Source organism: Mya arenaria, chromosome 12, assembly GCF_026914265.1.
Source record: "Mya arenaria isolate MELC-2E11 chromosome 12, ASM2691426v1".
NCBI lineage: Eukaryota > Metazoa > Mollusca > Bivalvia > Myida > Myidae > Mya > Mya arenaria.
The window spans coordinates 59,543,546-59,558,084 of NC_069133.1; the positions used below are offsets into that span (position 1 = coordinate 59,543,546).

Genomic DNA, 14,539 nt, shown 5'->3' on the forward strand with positions numbered 1-14,539 from the left:
GTCCAGCCAGTGTTGGAGGACTTGATACTTCATCAACACTGCAGCTGTAACATGGTCAACACAGTATGAAATGTATAGATTCATTTAGCCTTTCAGTGATGTTCTGATATTTGATGTTTAGCTTAATTAATATGATATTCCCACCTCTAGAGTTTAATTATACTGTTATACTGCTAGGCAAACAGTTGTCTTGCTGTGTTCTTGGTGTACATATATATGTAGATGAATAAATGGAATACAAAACTTAGTTGTATTGTATCTTCCATAAATACCAAACATTAAAACAGGTGAGATTAAAAATTAACAGACAGAAGCCTAATTGGAAAAGTTTATAAACAAAATACACTTTCTTACAATCGAAAAGCATATTCAAACAAACTTGTTTTGTATGATTTATTTGTAAAATCTCTAACATGGTTTATAGGAATGTAACAGATATCTGAATTTTTCAGGATAAAAATGCAAAACATGTAGGCATGTGGAGTCTAGTGTAAAAGATAAATAAACTGTTCAAAACACAAACTCATGCTTCACATCGACTTCATATAAGCCCTAATAATTTCTGATCAGAAGTGAAAATTAGTAACATAGTTAAGTAAAAGTCTGTTATCAAGAAATTGAACACATACTTTGGTTGTTAATAAAATATAAAAAAGATTATCAAGAAACATAAATACAGTTTGCTTTGTATTACAAAAGTTTAAAAGTCCATGTAAGGATTATTTTGTAAACATTTTTATTTCTGAAATTCAAATACAGCCGAACAGTTTTGTCATGATTATTAAAAAGGGAAAATGCATTTGCATGCATCAATTTAAACAACTTTGATAAAATCTTCTATCACAGATTATATATATCAATTGCCATAAACATTTCAGCTTAACAATGTTCTAACAAAAATCTGAATGTAACCAGAAGTTTACGTAGCCAGATAGTTGCCCGTCCAGTTAGTATAGAGTGATCATCATTTTACACCATGACATTGACCGTATGACCAAAAATCAAGAGCCTACGATGATCGACTGACCATGACCAAATTTGCCTTGGCATCAAGGACAATGACATCAAGGACAACTATGATGACATCAAGGACAATGACATCAAGGACAACTATGATGACATCCAGGACAATGACGACGGCTTCAAGGACAATGACACCAAGGACAATGACATCAAGGACAATGATGACGGCTTCAAGGACAATGACATCAAGAACAATGATGACGGCTTCAAGGACAATGACATCAAGGACAATGATATCAAGGACAATGACATCAAGGACAATGACATCAAGGACAATGACATCAAGTACAATGACACCAAGGACAATGATGACGGCTTCAAGGACAATGACACCAATGACAATGACATCAAGTACAATGACATCAAGTACAATGACATCAAGTACAATGACATCAAGTACAATGACATCAAGTACAATGACATCAAGGACAATGACATCAAGGACAATGACATCAAGGACAATGACATCAAGTACAATGACACCAAGGACAATGACATCAAGGACAATGATGACGGCTTAAAGGACAATGACATCAAGGACAATGACACCAAGGACAATGACATCAAGGACAATGACACCAAGGACAATGACATCAATGACATCAAGGACAATGACATCAAGTACAATGACACCAAGGACAATGACATCAAGGACAATGACACCAAGGACAATGACATCAAGTACAATGACACCAAGGACAATGACACCAAGGACAATGACTTCAATGACCCTGAAAATGGTAATACAATACCTCTTTGATTTGAAAAACAAGACAACAAGCAAAATATGTTTAAAATTAAACAAATTAAATATAACCTTTTTTTTATAAATATTATGACTAGATATCAATGTCAAAACTTTTATCTTCCATTCATGTAATTATTTAATTCATTACAATACTAAATGCCAAATAAAGACAAATTACATGTAACTGGCTAAAGTACAGATAAACAGAACACTGTAAACAAAACTAAAGTTCAATAAGTGCAAATCTACTGGACGTGATAGAATATATTCACTGAGGTTTTTTTATTGATGGGAGATCACAACCCAAATACTAACATGGGTTTTAAATGAAGATTTTATTTTAAGTAAACTGATTTCATTTTGGAACAAATTCTAGTAAGAAATCAATTGAAATTTGGTGGAGTTATAGGAACTATAGTATCTTTTGCATGAGGCAGCCATTCAACATAAAACTGACATCATTTCCTCTCTAACTATTAAATGTGTAATTTGAATTTCTTTAACTCTTTTCTTAACATATCTTACCACTATGTTCCTAGCATTTAGTAAACAAGAAAATGTACCTCATACTGAAAAACAGAGATGTTATTTAAGCTAAAATGTCACTATTTAAATTCAAAATGTTGAATAGCCGCACCAAGTAAATTAATATTTGTGCCGCACCAAGTAAATTAATATTTGTAAGATTTTTTTTTCAAAAATCTAAAAATGCTAATACAGTTTGGAGTAAAGTTTTGTTGTCTTCTATGTAGTGTGGTTCATAAGCTTCATACTCACATAAGATTGTAAATACCTTTTGAAAACAACAGTGTACACAAGTTTTGAAATAAATAATATATGCTCATTTACTAATCATTATATTTTAATTTATTCATTGTAAAGGATTATCATATTAATCCCATTAGAATCTTTTCGGTGCTTTTCAAAAAAAATGGTGGATTTAAACAATAATAATAATAATAATAATAATAATAATAATAATAACTTTATTTAAAGAAGGTAACACATTAAGACATAGGCATCATATTATAAACAAGCATAACACACGACTTATTTACAATGTGGCCTTCTGAAAGAACATACACACGCACACACACATAGCTTAGAATGAAAACGCAAGCATAAATTTATGTTTTTTCAAAAGGGTACGTATTAAAATGTTATACGAAAACATAAAGAATGAGTTAAATCAATATAAAATTTCACTCTTTCTCTTATTTTAGCCCTTTCATCTGTAAAAACAAATGTGAACACAATGCGCTGGGAACAAAAAATAATGATCTCATTTCCATTATGATGTCATATGGCTAGAATTTGGCGTGAATTTCAAAACAAATATAAATTAATTGTTGTTTTTAATGAATTATAAGCATGAAATGAAAAAATTCATTTCAGTTTAAGATGAATATATTTCACCTTTTGAACCCCAAACATTAATATGAGTGAAATAAATATTTTTTTGCTATCTCAGTGAAATCTATTGCTATCTTACACAGAAACAATGAAATCTTCTCTATGTAACTTGCTGATCAGAAAAAGATAATGAATGCATTTTTGCTGTTCCTAAATTTATAGGATTTCCAGACTTACATCAGAGAAAAAGATGCTACAAATGAATTTTCTTCACTTGTGTCGGTAATTCTACAGCGCTAACAGTTAAAGGCCACATTCCACCTATTATTCCTGCTTGTATCGACACACCTGAGGCTACAGCCAACTCAGGGTCTATAGATGTATTTGGCTCTTTTTCAAAGAACTCTGCTATCAACTGTCTAACCTTAGGGATCCTAGTGGAACCACCCACTAAAACAATCTCATTAATGTCATCTTTAGTCATTTCTACAGCTTCTAAAACCTTTTTGATTGGCTCTAACACTTTTCTGAACAAATCCCTGTTTAAATCTTCAAATAGCGTTCTAGTTATTTTCTCACTGAACGTCTTTCCTAGCGAATGTAGCCAAACTTCTATTTCACAGTCTTTGTCTTTTGTGAGGTTGATTTTGATTTCTTCAACATGTAGCAATAATGACTGTAGATCTTCTTTGTCGGTAAGATGGTCGCCATATCGCTGTGTGATGACTTTCTTCAAGTGTGACATAAGTCGCTGGTTGAAGTCTTGTCCACCTAGCCTGTTATTTCCTGCAAATTTAGACACATGATGTTCAAAACGGACTTTAAAACTACAAAAAAAAGATTAAATATCATATTAAACAGGAAACTACAATTGAAACAATTACGCCAAAATACATTTATTATGAAAATCAGTCAAAATGTATATGTATTCAAAGGAAGTCCAGTGCATTTCCATTGGTCATTTTAATAAACTACCGTAACCAAAAACAACCAACACAGCTATTTATTCTCTGGTTTCATTAGCAGATAATCAAGGGCAGTCACCCTTAAACATTATTCCAGTTCATACAGGCATTATGAGGAATATTCCTCCGTGTACATTAAGCAAATGTTCCCCTTCTTGGTAGACAACAACCAGGAGTTTCATCTGGAGTTTTACAGTTAAGCCCCATTAAAGCATTGGTCTATTACAAACCTGCCATAGCCTGTGTCAGGAACATTCCGCCTTGTACATTTAGCAGAGAGACGTCCAGCGTCCCCCCTCCTAGGTCCACAACAACCACATTCTCCAGCCCCAGTTTGTTATGTAGGCCATATGCCAGGGCCGCTGCAGTAGGCTCATTTATAACACGTAGCACTTCAAGGCCTGCAGAAAATAAAGATTTATAAGTAAAAATTAACCCATTTAGGCACTCTGTATGAAATCAAAGATTTTGTATCTTTGATAATAGAACCGTCGTAAGAAAGAGGTAAGCAGAGCTTCAAGTTCAAATTTGGCAAAATGTTGCAAGATCCCATAAGAGGACAAGAGCACAGTGGCACATCAATGCCATCCTGCTGCTGTTGAAAGGGGCATAACATAACTATTATTTGATTCATTGTTAGTTTGTGCGTACCGTTTCTGGGGCCATTTGTACAAGGTTTTATTTGAATATCTTGAGTGTCTTTTGAGTTATGACCCAAGTTAAACTTTTGCACTAAACGGACACCGAAGACCACAACACCAAAACTAACACAATACCACAACTTAAAAATGTACGCATTTGTACATTGAAAAGCAGACTGTGCCTTTGTATCTTGTATACAGAAAAGGTAAAATATCGAAGATTGCCAAACACTCCAATCAAAGCTGCCGCACCAGCAAGTTCCGCAGCTTTCCTGGTATAGTTTCTCTGTAGCTGGTTAAATTCTGCCGGCACTGACATCACTGCCTTTGTCACAGGGCCACTAAGATTGTTGGCCGCAGCCTCTCGAAGTGTTCCAATGATTATACCTACAAAGAAAGTAACCTTCCTCTTAAATTTACCTTTTATGTATTTGTTCTTGAGCTTCAGCTGTAAAGAGTGAATTCTTATTACAATGAAAGCTCTTTTACCTTTTTTTCATTACATTGACACCTTAAAATATATTCATGTTTAATATCAATTGCTTTGTATGTTATAGAGAAAATGACTGTAATTTTAGACTATTATCTAAATCCCATACACTCTTTTATCATTAATGTCATAAGGGTTAAACATAATTATGCATTAAATTATCAACCAACATTGTGCCCCTTGAGGGATTTATATTTAAAAGTAGAACTGTCAATACCTCCCACATCCTCGGGGTAGACATGTCTTACTGTGCCATTCACTTGCACTATGAAATGGACCATTCCTTCTTTATCACCAGAGAGCTGGAAAAACAACATGTTTACTATCAGAAACACGTTTTGTTTTGAAGAGAAGATCACTATCCATAATATACCTTTCATTTTGTGTTCCATTTGTTTGCTTTTGAATGATATCTTTTCCCAGATATCATAAAAACAAATATTTAGTTTTAAGCAGTTTTCCAAAATTTAAGACTCCCAAAAAGGCACATAATTTTGTTCTACAGCCTTTTTTAATAAGATATCTCTTCAAATATCATTTGTAACCTTTCATAGGATCACACATCTAACACATCCTAGATGGATACAGTTATGGATTAACATTATCTCAGCCTTTGAGAATACTATCACAACTTAGTTGACATTTAGTTCATACTAATTTCCTTTAGCAGGATTGTGATGGAAGCTGATCAATGACTTATTGAATAATTCTTGAGCCTGTTTCCTGGGTTGAAACCAGTACTGGTGTCAATTGCAGAAAAGAAAGAACCCCCAAGTTGGGATCGAACTCATATCGTCTTCAGTGAGAAGCAGACTCCTATACAACTAGACATTTAACTGATCAGCTGCTGATCATACCGAAGCAAAAACCTCTTCAATGAAGGTGGACACCTACACAACACACACCCTTCTTGACATTTTACTGATTAGTTGACAATCATACTGTTTCCTCAATGAGGGATGGACACCTACACCACATCAACCCTTCTTGACATTTTACTGATCAGTTGACAATCATACTGTTTTCATAATGAGGGATGTACACCTACACCACATCAACCCTTCTTGACATTTTACTGATCAGTTGACAATCATACTGTTTCCTCAATGAGGGATGGACACCTACACCACATCAACCCTTCTTGACATTTTACTGATCAGTTGACAATCATACTGTTTCCTCAATGAGGGATGGACACCTACACCACATCAACCCTTCTTGACATTTTACTGATCAGTTGACAATCATACTGTTTCCACAATGAGAGGCATACACCTACACCACATCAACCCTTCTTGACATTAAATCATACCTTGAACGGATACTGTTTCTGGGCTTTTGCTATCTCAGCCTCCGTGTACACTTTGCCAATAAATCTTTTTGCATCGTAAAGTGTGTTTGCAGGATTGTGTTCTGACTGGGCAACAGCGTCATAGCCGACAAGAATCTGGCCTGATTCACTGAAATGGCCAGTAACAATTGCATGCTATGTAAAGGTAGTTTTAGTCACTGAAAATTAGTCATTTTTACTTTAAACATAATCCACTTTCATTAATAGTATTATGTGATAATGAAATATAAATCTGAATTCCTATTTTCAAGCCAAATATCAAATGAGTAAAACTAGTCCAAAATTAATTATTCTGTTTAAATTGACAACAAATCTTCGATCCATCCATATGTAATTAAACCTACATGACTAAATACTTTGACATGTACCAGGAATAAGGTCAAATTTCTTATTGGGATCGTGGTTTGCCAAACCAACAAAGTCCACAAAACATTGTCTCCTGAACAAAATTGATTTCAAAGTATTTTTCATGAATTACATGTTCTTGTACCTGAAGGCAACAACACTTGGAATACACTGGTGGTCATCTTGTACATCAAGTACGTCGACTGTGCCTCTAACTGCATGGTACACCCCAACACAGGAGTAGGTCGTTCCTGAATAATACATAACATCTTATTATACTAACAGATAAAACTGTTCATTGTATATTATGAAATTAGCAGGAACTTTGTTAAGTTCTGAAAATAAAATTTTCAGGAAACTTCCTTATAACCTTAATCTGACACATACTAGTAATCACTTTTCAATAAATATTTTTTTTTAATGGAATATGATTTTTTCTTAAAACTCTTTATAATTATAGTTGAGATGAAACAAACCTAGATCAATTCCAACAATTTTCGGCTTTGGTGGAGGGAGATACTTCTGGGCAAAATATCCCGCCAACAAGACAGCCAGAATGGATGAACCTACAACATATAAACATTTCAGTGTAACAATGTGTGAAGTTCAAACTGCTGGCATTGGCAGAATTGTAAGCATAAAGGACTCAGAAAGCTAAGGGGTCTGGGGTTTTCTTTTTTGTGTGTGTACTATACAGCTGATCATAAAGCTGTACAAAGATAATAGAATAAAAATTTAAAAAAAGAGTAATCATTTATAACAGTTCCCCCATCATTATTAGCCTGTGATTTTTTTTTAAAAATGTGGGGGAGAAGGGGCGTGGTCAAAGGGGTGTGTCAAACAACGCACCCTGCCCCTGTAGGTCTAACTAGTTGAGAGTTCTTTAGTGTCTTGCAGTGTACGCGAAAACACGTCGGACAGTCAGACATTGCCGGTAGATTTTCAAACTGTCCGTCGTATCTTCAAAGAATGTAGGACAGAATTGTCCAAAGTTTATGTCAGGGTAAAACTGATATCCAAAGTTGAAATATTCATCCCTTATGAAACCTTTGTCAACTGTCATTCAAACCGGATGTTTATATTCCAAATCTGTTTAGTACGCATGCGCAACAGCACTAAAATGCTGCTTCCCAGTATTTTCTAAAAAGACGTAATTTCGATGTAATTTGCTATGTAAACCAGTATTGTCAAATTAATTTAAAACTATGAGAGTTTCTTGATATCAGTTCAGGATAATGAACATGTATTAACATATGTTAGTTAAATAAACTGTTTTTGTTTTAAAGAAATTAATGGGTACATTTTCGACAGGACGAAATTTTACTCTAAAATTGCAGTGTAATACAGTACACTCCACACGGAACTACCACTTTCCCTTTTCCTCGGTGGATTTTCGTCATCGCGGACACGACATCCAATTTATCATAATCCGCTTTCCTCAGCGTTTTCACTTGTTGACCCTTCGAGGCTGATCAGTGGACCGTATAATTACAATTGCCGCGTTACTCGGGAGTGAAAACACAGAGAAACTCCGAGGAAACTGATAAGAATCTCCTACTGTACATGTATCTGATTTTGTGTAATTTATTTGAATACTGTTCTTTCATTGTGTTGTTTCAATATTTTTCAGACTTACTTGCACATAATACGACTGGTAATCCTTTGATGGCGCAAAAATGCAATATGTCGATGTCCATTTTTGACCAAGTTCTAATTATATCTTACTCATTTGACTTCCAACAGTCCCAGTTACTTAAAGTAATGTAAACATTCTGTTTGGTACGTATATTCAATTAATTTCTCTGAACTGTCTCACACTTAAACCTGCAGTTTGAAAAAAAAAGAGGCATTTTTCGCAATAACAAACATGCCAGATAACCAAAAGTAGTCTAACTTTAGCGCACAATACGTCACTACGAAATTTGCATATCACGTGACTTCCACATTGTCAAAAATACTATATTGCGTTTCATACTGATAATTTCTAATTATTAACTAAGAAGTTATGGTTTCAATATTTTTTAAGCACAATATTCATACAAACACCGTAACTTTCATAAAATAGTTCAATTGAAAGCTGAATTATATTCATTTTGAGTAGGAAATAAGTTACGACAATATCTTCATACAGATGTAGATTAGATCGGCGATTTTTTAAACCACAGAACATGAGTTACCTTCATACTTTTTTAACGTCATAATTAACAATGCAATTTAAATATTATCTGGAATGCGGAAAAACAACTGATATGTTTCTCAAAAGAAATAGTGACAGGAAAAATATTCACACTTACATGGTACTCAACACCTGCATATTACTCCAATCCAATATAGTTCTCAACAACACAAAAGCTGTATGACGTAATTATGGTAAACAAACAACCTGTGGTGTTATATCTAAAATGTCTGGATATCAACAGGCAATTAACATAATTATTTATTTTCAATAGTAGCAAGGTTGTAACAAAGCTTACAACTCGGAGTTTCGCTTTGAGGCCAATAAAACAACCCGATCACCGGCGATACTGGCAATAAAACCCACGGCGGAAAACGAGCAACTCGGCGAAACTCGGTGGATTTTAGCGAGGAAAGAGGTTACATACTTGCGATAAATTATAAAACCCTCAGAGTGAGGAAAGTGGTAGTTCCGCGTGGAGTGTACTGTAAGTTCTCACTTCTGCACTTAAAACTGGCTGTCACGAGAGATTCTCACGTCAAGGTGAATGAGGTCATAGCCTCGTTATTAGTCTATTTGGAGATGTCAACAAATATGTAAGGGTAAAAATATATAACTGGGGCAAAACCCGGTAGAAGGAAAAGAAAACAGTCCGATGGTGATTAAATTATGTTGAAGTCATATCCTGTTATACATTTATGACATATAATATAACTGATTCCATTATTTACATGTCTTCTGAAAAATTTCCTACGTAACATGAAAATGTCCTGCGTAAACTATACAGACGTCAGACAAAATGTCCAGCGTGTCCAAAAAGTTTTCACGTACACTGGTCTTGTCTTGAAAATTGGCATGAAAAGGTACTTCTTCAATATAAAATATCCTAACAAGAAAAAATAACAATTAAATAAGTAAAGTAAACAATAAAACGTTCGTATTTGTCATCATAAAATGAAAATTCGGAAAATAATTATCCGAAAACATTATCCGAAATTTCGTTCAACTCCAAACAACCGACGTTTTTAGAAAATTTGTTCAGGTTCTTACAGTGATAAAAATAAAAAATAAACCGTTTATACCTAAAACAATAAAAGTATAACCCATAATGATATCTAAATGGTCAATATATTTAGCAAAATAACGAAATATGTCATATTTTCTTCCGGTAAGTAGTACGTGTCGAATTTTCGACGCCTTATAGATCAAATTAAGTCATAACGTCCAAATTATGCGTGAAGATAATTGTGTAACGTGCATCAGCTGGTTTTTATTTTAAGTGTGTACATTTTTTTACTTTGGTCTACTTTGTCCGAATAAATATGAAATATTGTCCTGATAAAGATAATCAACAAATGCATCAAGTTTAATTGAAAGTTAATTGAATAGGCAACTGTAAAACAAAATAACCAGCTATGACTTTCGACGATATTTGTCTGGAAACGATGATTGCACAATATGTAAGAGGTCTGAGACTATTCGTGTACCATGTTTGACTGTGTATTGCTCGGGATCTTGGCGATATGTGACATTTTTGACAAACGTTGCTATTTTCTTTGTCAAATACATGTATTTATTATTTAAATGAACTAAAAAAGAAGGTATTTGTTCTATAACTGCAATATATTTATTTAATAAATGTACGTAAAGACAAAAAACAAGTGATCTATAAGTAATATATTTATTTATTAAAAAGTTAGAAAAAATACTATATAAATTATGTAGTACATATTTTTTAGACGTAGTACTTAGCAACATGAAATACTATTTATTTACTTTTTTTTACTTTTTTGTTACAGCTTTTGATTGGAAAAACAAAGCAATGCCAGATGCAAAGAAATCCTAAAGGTAAAATTGATAATTATATAGTTTATACTTTTAATAATATACTAGTATGATTTCTGCCATTATTTAAAGCATAGTGTACAGCCGCTCGGTACACTTACAGCTATATACCAGTAACACTCTCGGTCGGCTTTATCACCCATCTGTATATCCTGGTATATCCCATTTGTACTATTCACGTGTATCGAAACCTTGCCGAACATGGCTGTGTAGTTACGATTGACAATTTACAGTTTTACGTCTTTATCCCAGGGAATCCCGTACAGTCTTCGCGGCATGCACACGCCAGCAGATTGAAAAAGCTTGCTTCTTAGAGTTAATGAAGGTCTGCCCGTCCCTAATCGCTGTACTATGGCTTGGCCCCATCGTGACGCCATCACGACTTAATTTGTTTTAAATGCCAAAAGTGACATCCGATAGAAGTGAGTGCAACTTTCAGTCCTAGATATTAGTGGAGTTGAAGAAGTGTGTGATATAAGGAGATTTAGTGCAATACCCTAGCTTTGAGAGAACGCTTGGTTCTGGGAAGCACCTATACACGAGACACTACTTTCCTGGGTTTAAAGATTGTGAGTACTTCGAATTTCCCAGCACTACCCTAAAAAAGATTGAAATAATCATATTTTGCATGTTTTATACCCCGGGGTTCACGGGGAGCGGACACATACATTTCAAAACAATGCGATTACGTGTGAATTACAAAGAATGACCCTATGTATCATACAATTACTTGTAATTCATTTCAAGACTCTCCATTACTTAATGATAGCTGATTTAAGTAGTACATGTATATGACCCAAAGGAAATAAGCTAAAAACACACCAATTTAATAAAAGCAATTTAGCAATCACAATAGACCTCGTTGCATATAAATGAAAGCCTGTTACCATTTTAAAATGTACGCGTCGATACTGTTGCCACTTGTCAAATTTGTGATGTACACCATTCAAGTAATATATAGGGAATCTTTTGTCTCGAACAACGTCATGTCACATTTTGATCTTTCAACATCCTTACTGACAGCCAACATGGTTTTCGCCGTCATCGATCCTGCGAAACTCAACTTCTTGTAATTTTAAACGATATATCGAAGGGCATTGCTTACAACACACAAATCGACGAAATTCTGCTTGACTTTAGCAAAGCTTTCGATAAAATACCTCACCAAAGTCTTCACCGCTTCATCCCTACGGTATTCGTGGCACCTCACTGAACTAGATTACCACTTTCCTGTCATCGCGTACTCAATGTGTTGTCCTTGACGAATCTCATCTAGTGACATCTGTAGTCCCCAAAGGTAGCGTCCTGGACACAGTCCTCTCTCTCACGTAGATAAATGATATACCATGCAAGCAGGGTTAAGTCAACTTTCCATCTGTTTGCCATCGACAGATTGCTATTGTGGACCATTAAAAGCCTGGAACCAATCAGCTACAAGAAAATCTTGACAACCGTCAAGTTTGAAAAAGAGATTGGCAGATGTCGTTGCATCCGGAAAAGTGCAACGTCATCCATATATATTCAGCTAATGACCTATCATAGTCAAAGCATGTTTATAACATTACCATGCATGTCCTTCATCAGAAGGCCGCCTTACAAACCAACTCCGGATGGTCGAATATAGGGCAGCTTGTTTTATCAAGCATGACTTTTCGAGAACAAGTTGTGTCAGTGACAAACCACTCAAGATGACCCAACGTAAGGTAGCTCGCAGTGTCAAACATATTTTTTTTATTCAAGGATAAGTAGCGTCAGTGACATGTTGACAGAGCTAGAATGGGAAATCCTCCAGTAATATGATAAGAGTTTAAAATATGGAAATCAATTGAATGTTTTTTTAACGACTTCGCTTGATTTTGAGCATTATCACGTTTTTTTGCCAAGGGAAGTTACCGTTTCGTGGTTTTTGATGATGTAAGACCGATGGTGGGCATGGCGTTATGACTTTAATTTTTGCGGAATAATTTTGTTTTTATCCACAAGGCATGGGTAAGCAGTGATAGAACATTTTTTTTGTTAAATGAGTACAATGCTTGGGGTAAATGACCATTCTCTTCTGTCTAAGTTATAAACCATTACAATTTCGTTCTTATGAAAGATATACCGCAATCGTTGCATGCATATACATATTTAAATTCGAATTTTGTGTGCGTGCACTAAAATCAAAATGGCGGGAAACAAAACGAAAGTGGAAGTCATTTTTGCTGAAATTGGATCTTTTTAATTTATGTTAACAGTCATGTCCCATCAAGCAGCACATTGATCCGAATTGATTTTTTTTGTTATTGACAGTTTGTCATTTCCTATTGACAAAGCGTTTAAATACACTGATAATCTGCGCTACCCAAGCTACTAGTTATTCTAGTCTAAAATAATAGACGTGTTATACGGCATTCTTCCAATCCCTAACGTCTAAACGGGAATGTGCAAAAAACGGGGGTGTTTTAAAAATATTGAAATTGTTTTAAGTGAAGTATTTTATGGTTGAAATTGATCAGAAAGAGTTATATTCATATTTTACCATGTAAGTGAAATGTTATTTTGCACTAAACAAGCATTTAGTGCATTAAAACAAGTTGTTTACCTTTCCAATAAAACGAAAGCTGACTGACACAGACAACAATTATGCGAAGGGGAACAACTCGATACAATCGTGATAGCTCGGCCTCCTCCGACAAAGCTTCGAGATAGACCTCGTTATACAATCGTAACAACTCGGCCATGGCGGAAATGTTCCGAGCGATTTAAAACTGTGCCCTAAAGCCTTGCAGGTGCCCTTCATGTATATATCGTTATGTTTTGACAGAATGAAATGAAAAAAAGCCGTCAAACTCATAATTTTAAGTTGGATATTTATTTTTTTGTGTACGGAACTAATATAAAATAACATTATCTGGTAATATTTCTTGTATTTATGATATTTTATAGACGCTATATGCTTTAACCCGGAATCCTGATCGGAACAACTACCCACTTTTGATACTAAACAATTTGTACGTGAAGGATTTGCCATATCAAAAATCTAAAAAAAATCCGTCAACGTACAATTATTTGGACTACTAGTTATTCTAGCCACAATAATGCGCGTTTAGGGAACGTTTTTAACATTTGGATATTTATTGTGTTCCCTATAACGCCACAAGTCGATTTATTTATACCAGTGTAAAATAAAATATTAGACTATTATATTACAACAACACTGAATTGTTAAAAGAAAACATAAAAGGGACACATAAATGATATACTGGTTAATACCTTTTATTTATAACTTAAGTTTTCCATGATAAACTGACGCTGATTGGCTTCTGTCAACTTTTCACTGCCATATTGGGTTAGCCACTATTAGTATATTTATCCTACGCAGTGACCTCCCCTGTTGGGACATCGCTATTCTTGATACATTATTCATAAGGTAGCAACAATCAGTGATTTTTAAAAAAAATCAAATCCAGCTTAAACCTTACTGTTTCAGATAGATATAACCATACTTATAACAAAAATGTATACTTTTAATATGTTATGTCAAAGCACATAGAATTTAACAACTCCAGATTATGCAAAAAATCAACATTTGGAAAGTCACTTTTTTCACTTTTCACAAA

General features: G+C 34.4%; 3 protein-coding genes across 3 annotated transcripts in view; 2 read left to right on the forward strand and 1 right to left on the reverse strand.

The window, feature by feature from the left end:
• Positions 1–376: 376 nt before the first annotated feature.
• On the reverse strand, positions 377–10,301 carry LOC128212287 (heat shock 70 kDa protein 13-like). Its single transcript, XM_052917663.1, has 8 exons — positions 10,175–10,301; positions 7,393–7,482; positions 7,062–7,167; positions 6,533–6,680; positions 5,438–5,522; positions 4,983–5,117; positions 4,320–4,490; positions 377–3,910 (listed from the first exon to the last, which is right to left on the reverse strand). The coding sequence occupies exons 1-8, from the start codon at positions 10,197–10,199 to the stop codon at positions 3,378–3,380; spliced, it is 1,293 nt and encodes a 430-aa protein (XP_052773623.1). The 5' UTR covers positions 10,200–10,301; the 3' UTR covers positions 377–3,377.
• LOC128210840 (aspartate and serine-rich protein-like) lies at positions 414–1,783 on the forward strand. Its single transcript, XM_052915196.1, has 2 exons — positions 414–428; positions 1,055–1,783. Exons 1-2 carry the CDS (start codon positions 414–416, stop codon positions 1,781–1,783), a joined length of 744 nt encoding a protein of 247 aa, XP_052771156.1.
• A 2,591-nt stretch (positions 10,302–12,892) lies between the features above and the next one.
• The window catches only part of LOC128211245 (tudor domain-containing 6-like), an 82,299-nt gene continuing 80,652 nt past the window's right edge, over positions 12,893–14,539 (forward strand). Inside the window, exon 1 of the mRNA XM_052915797.1 lies at positions 12,893–12,926. The gene's annotated coding sequence lies outside the window, so the exon portion shown is untranslated. The remainder of the gene's footprint in view (positions 12,927–14,539) is intronic.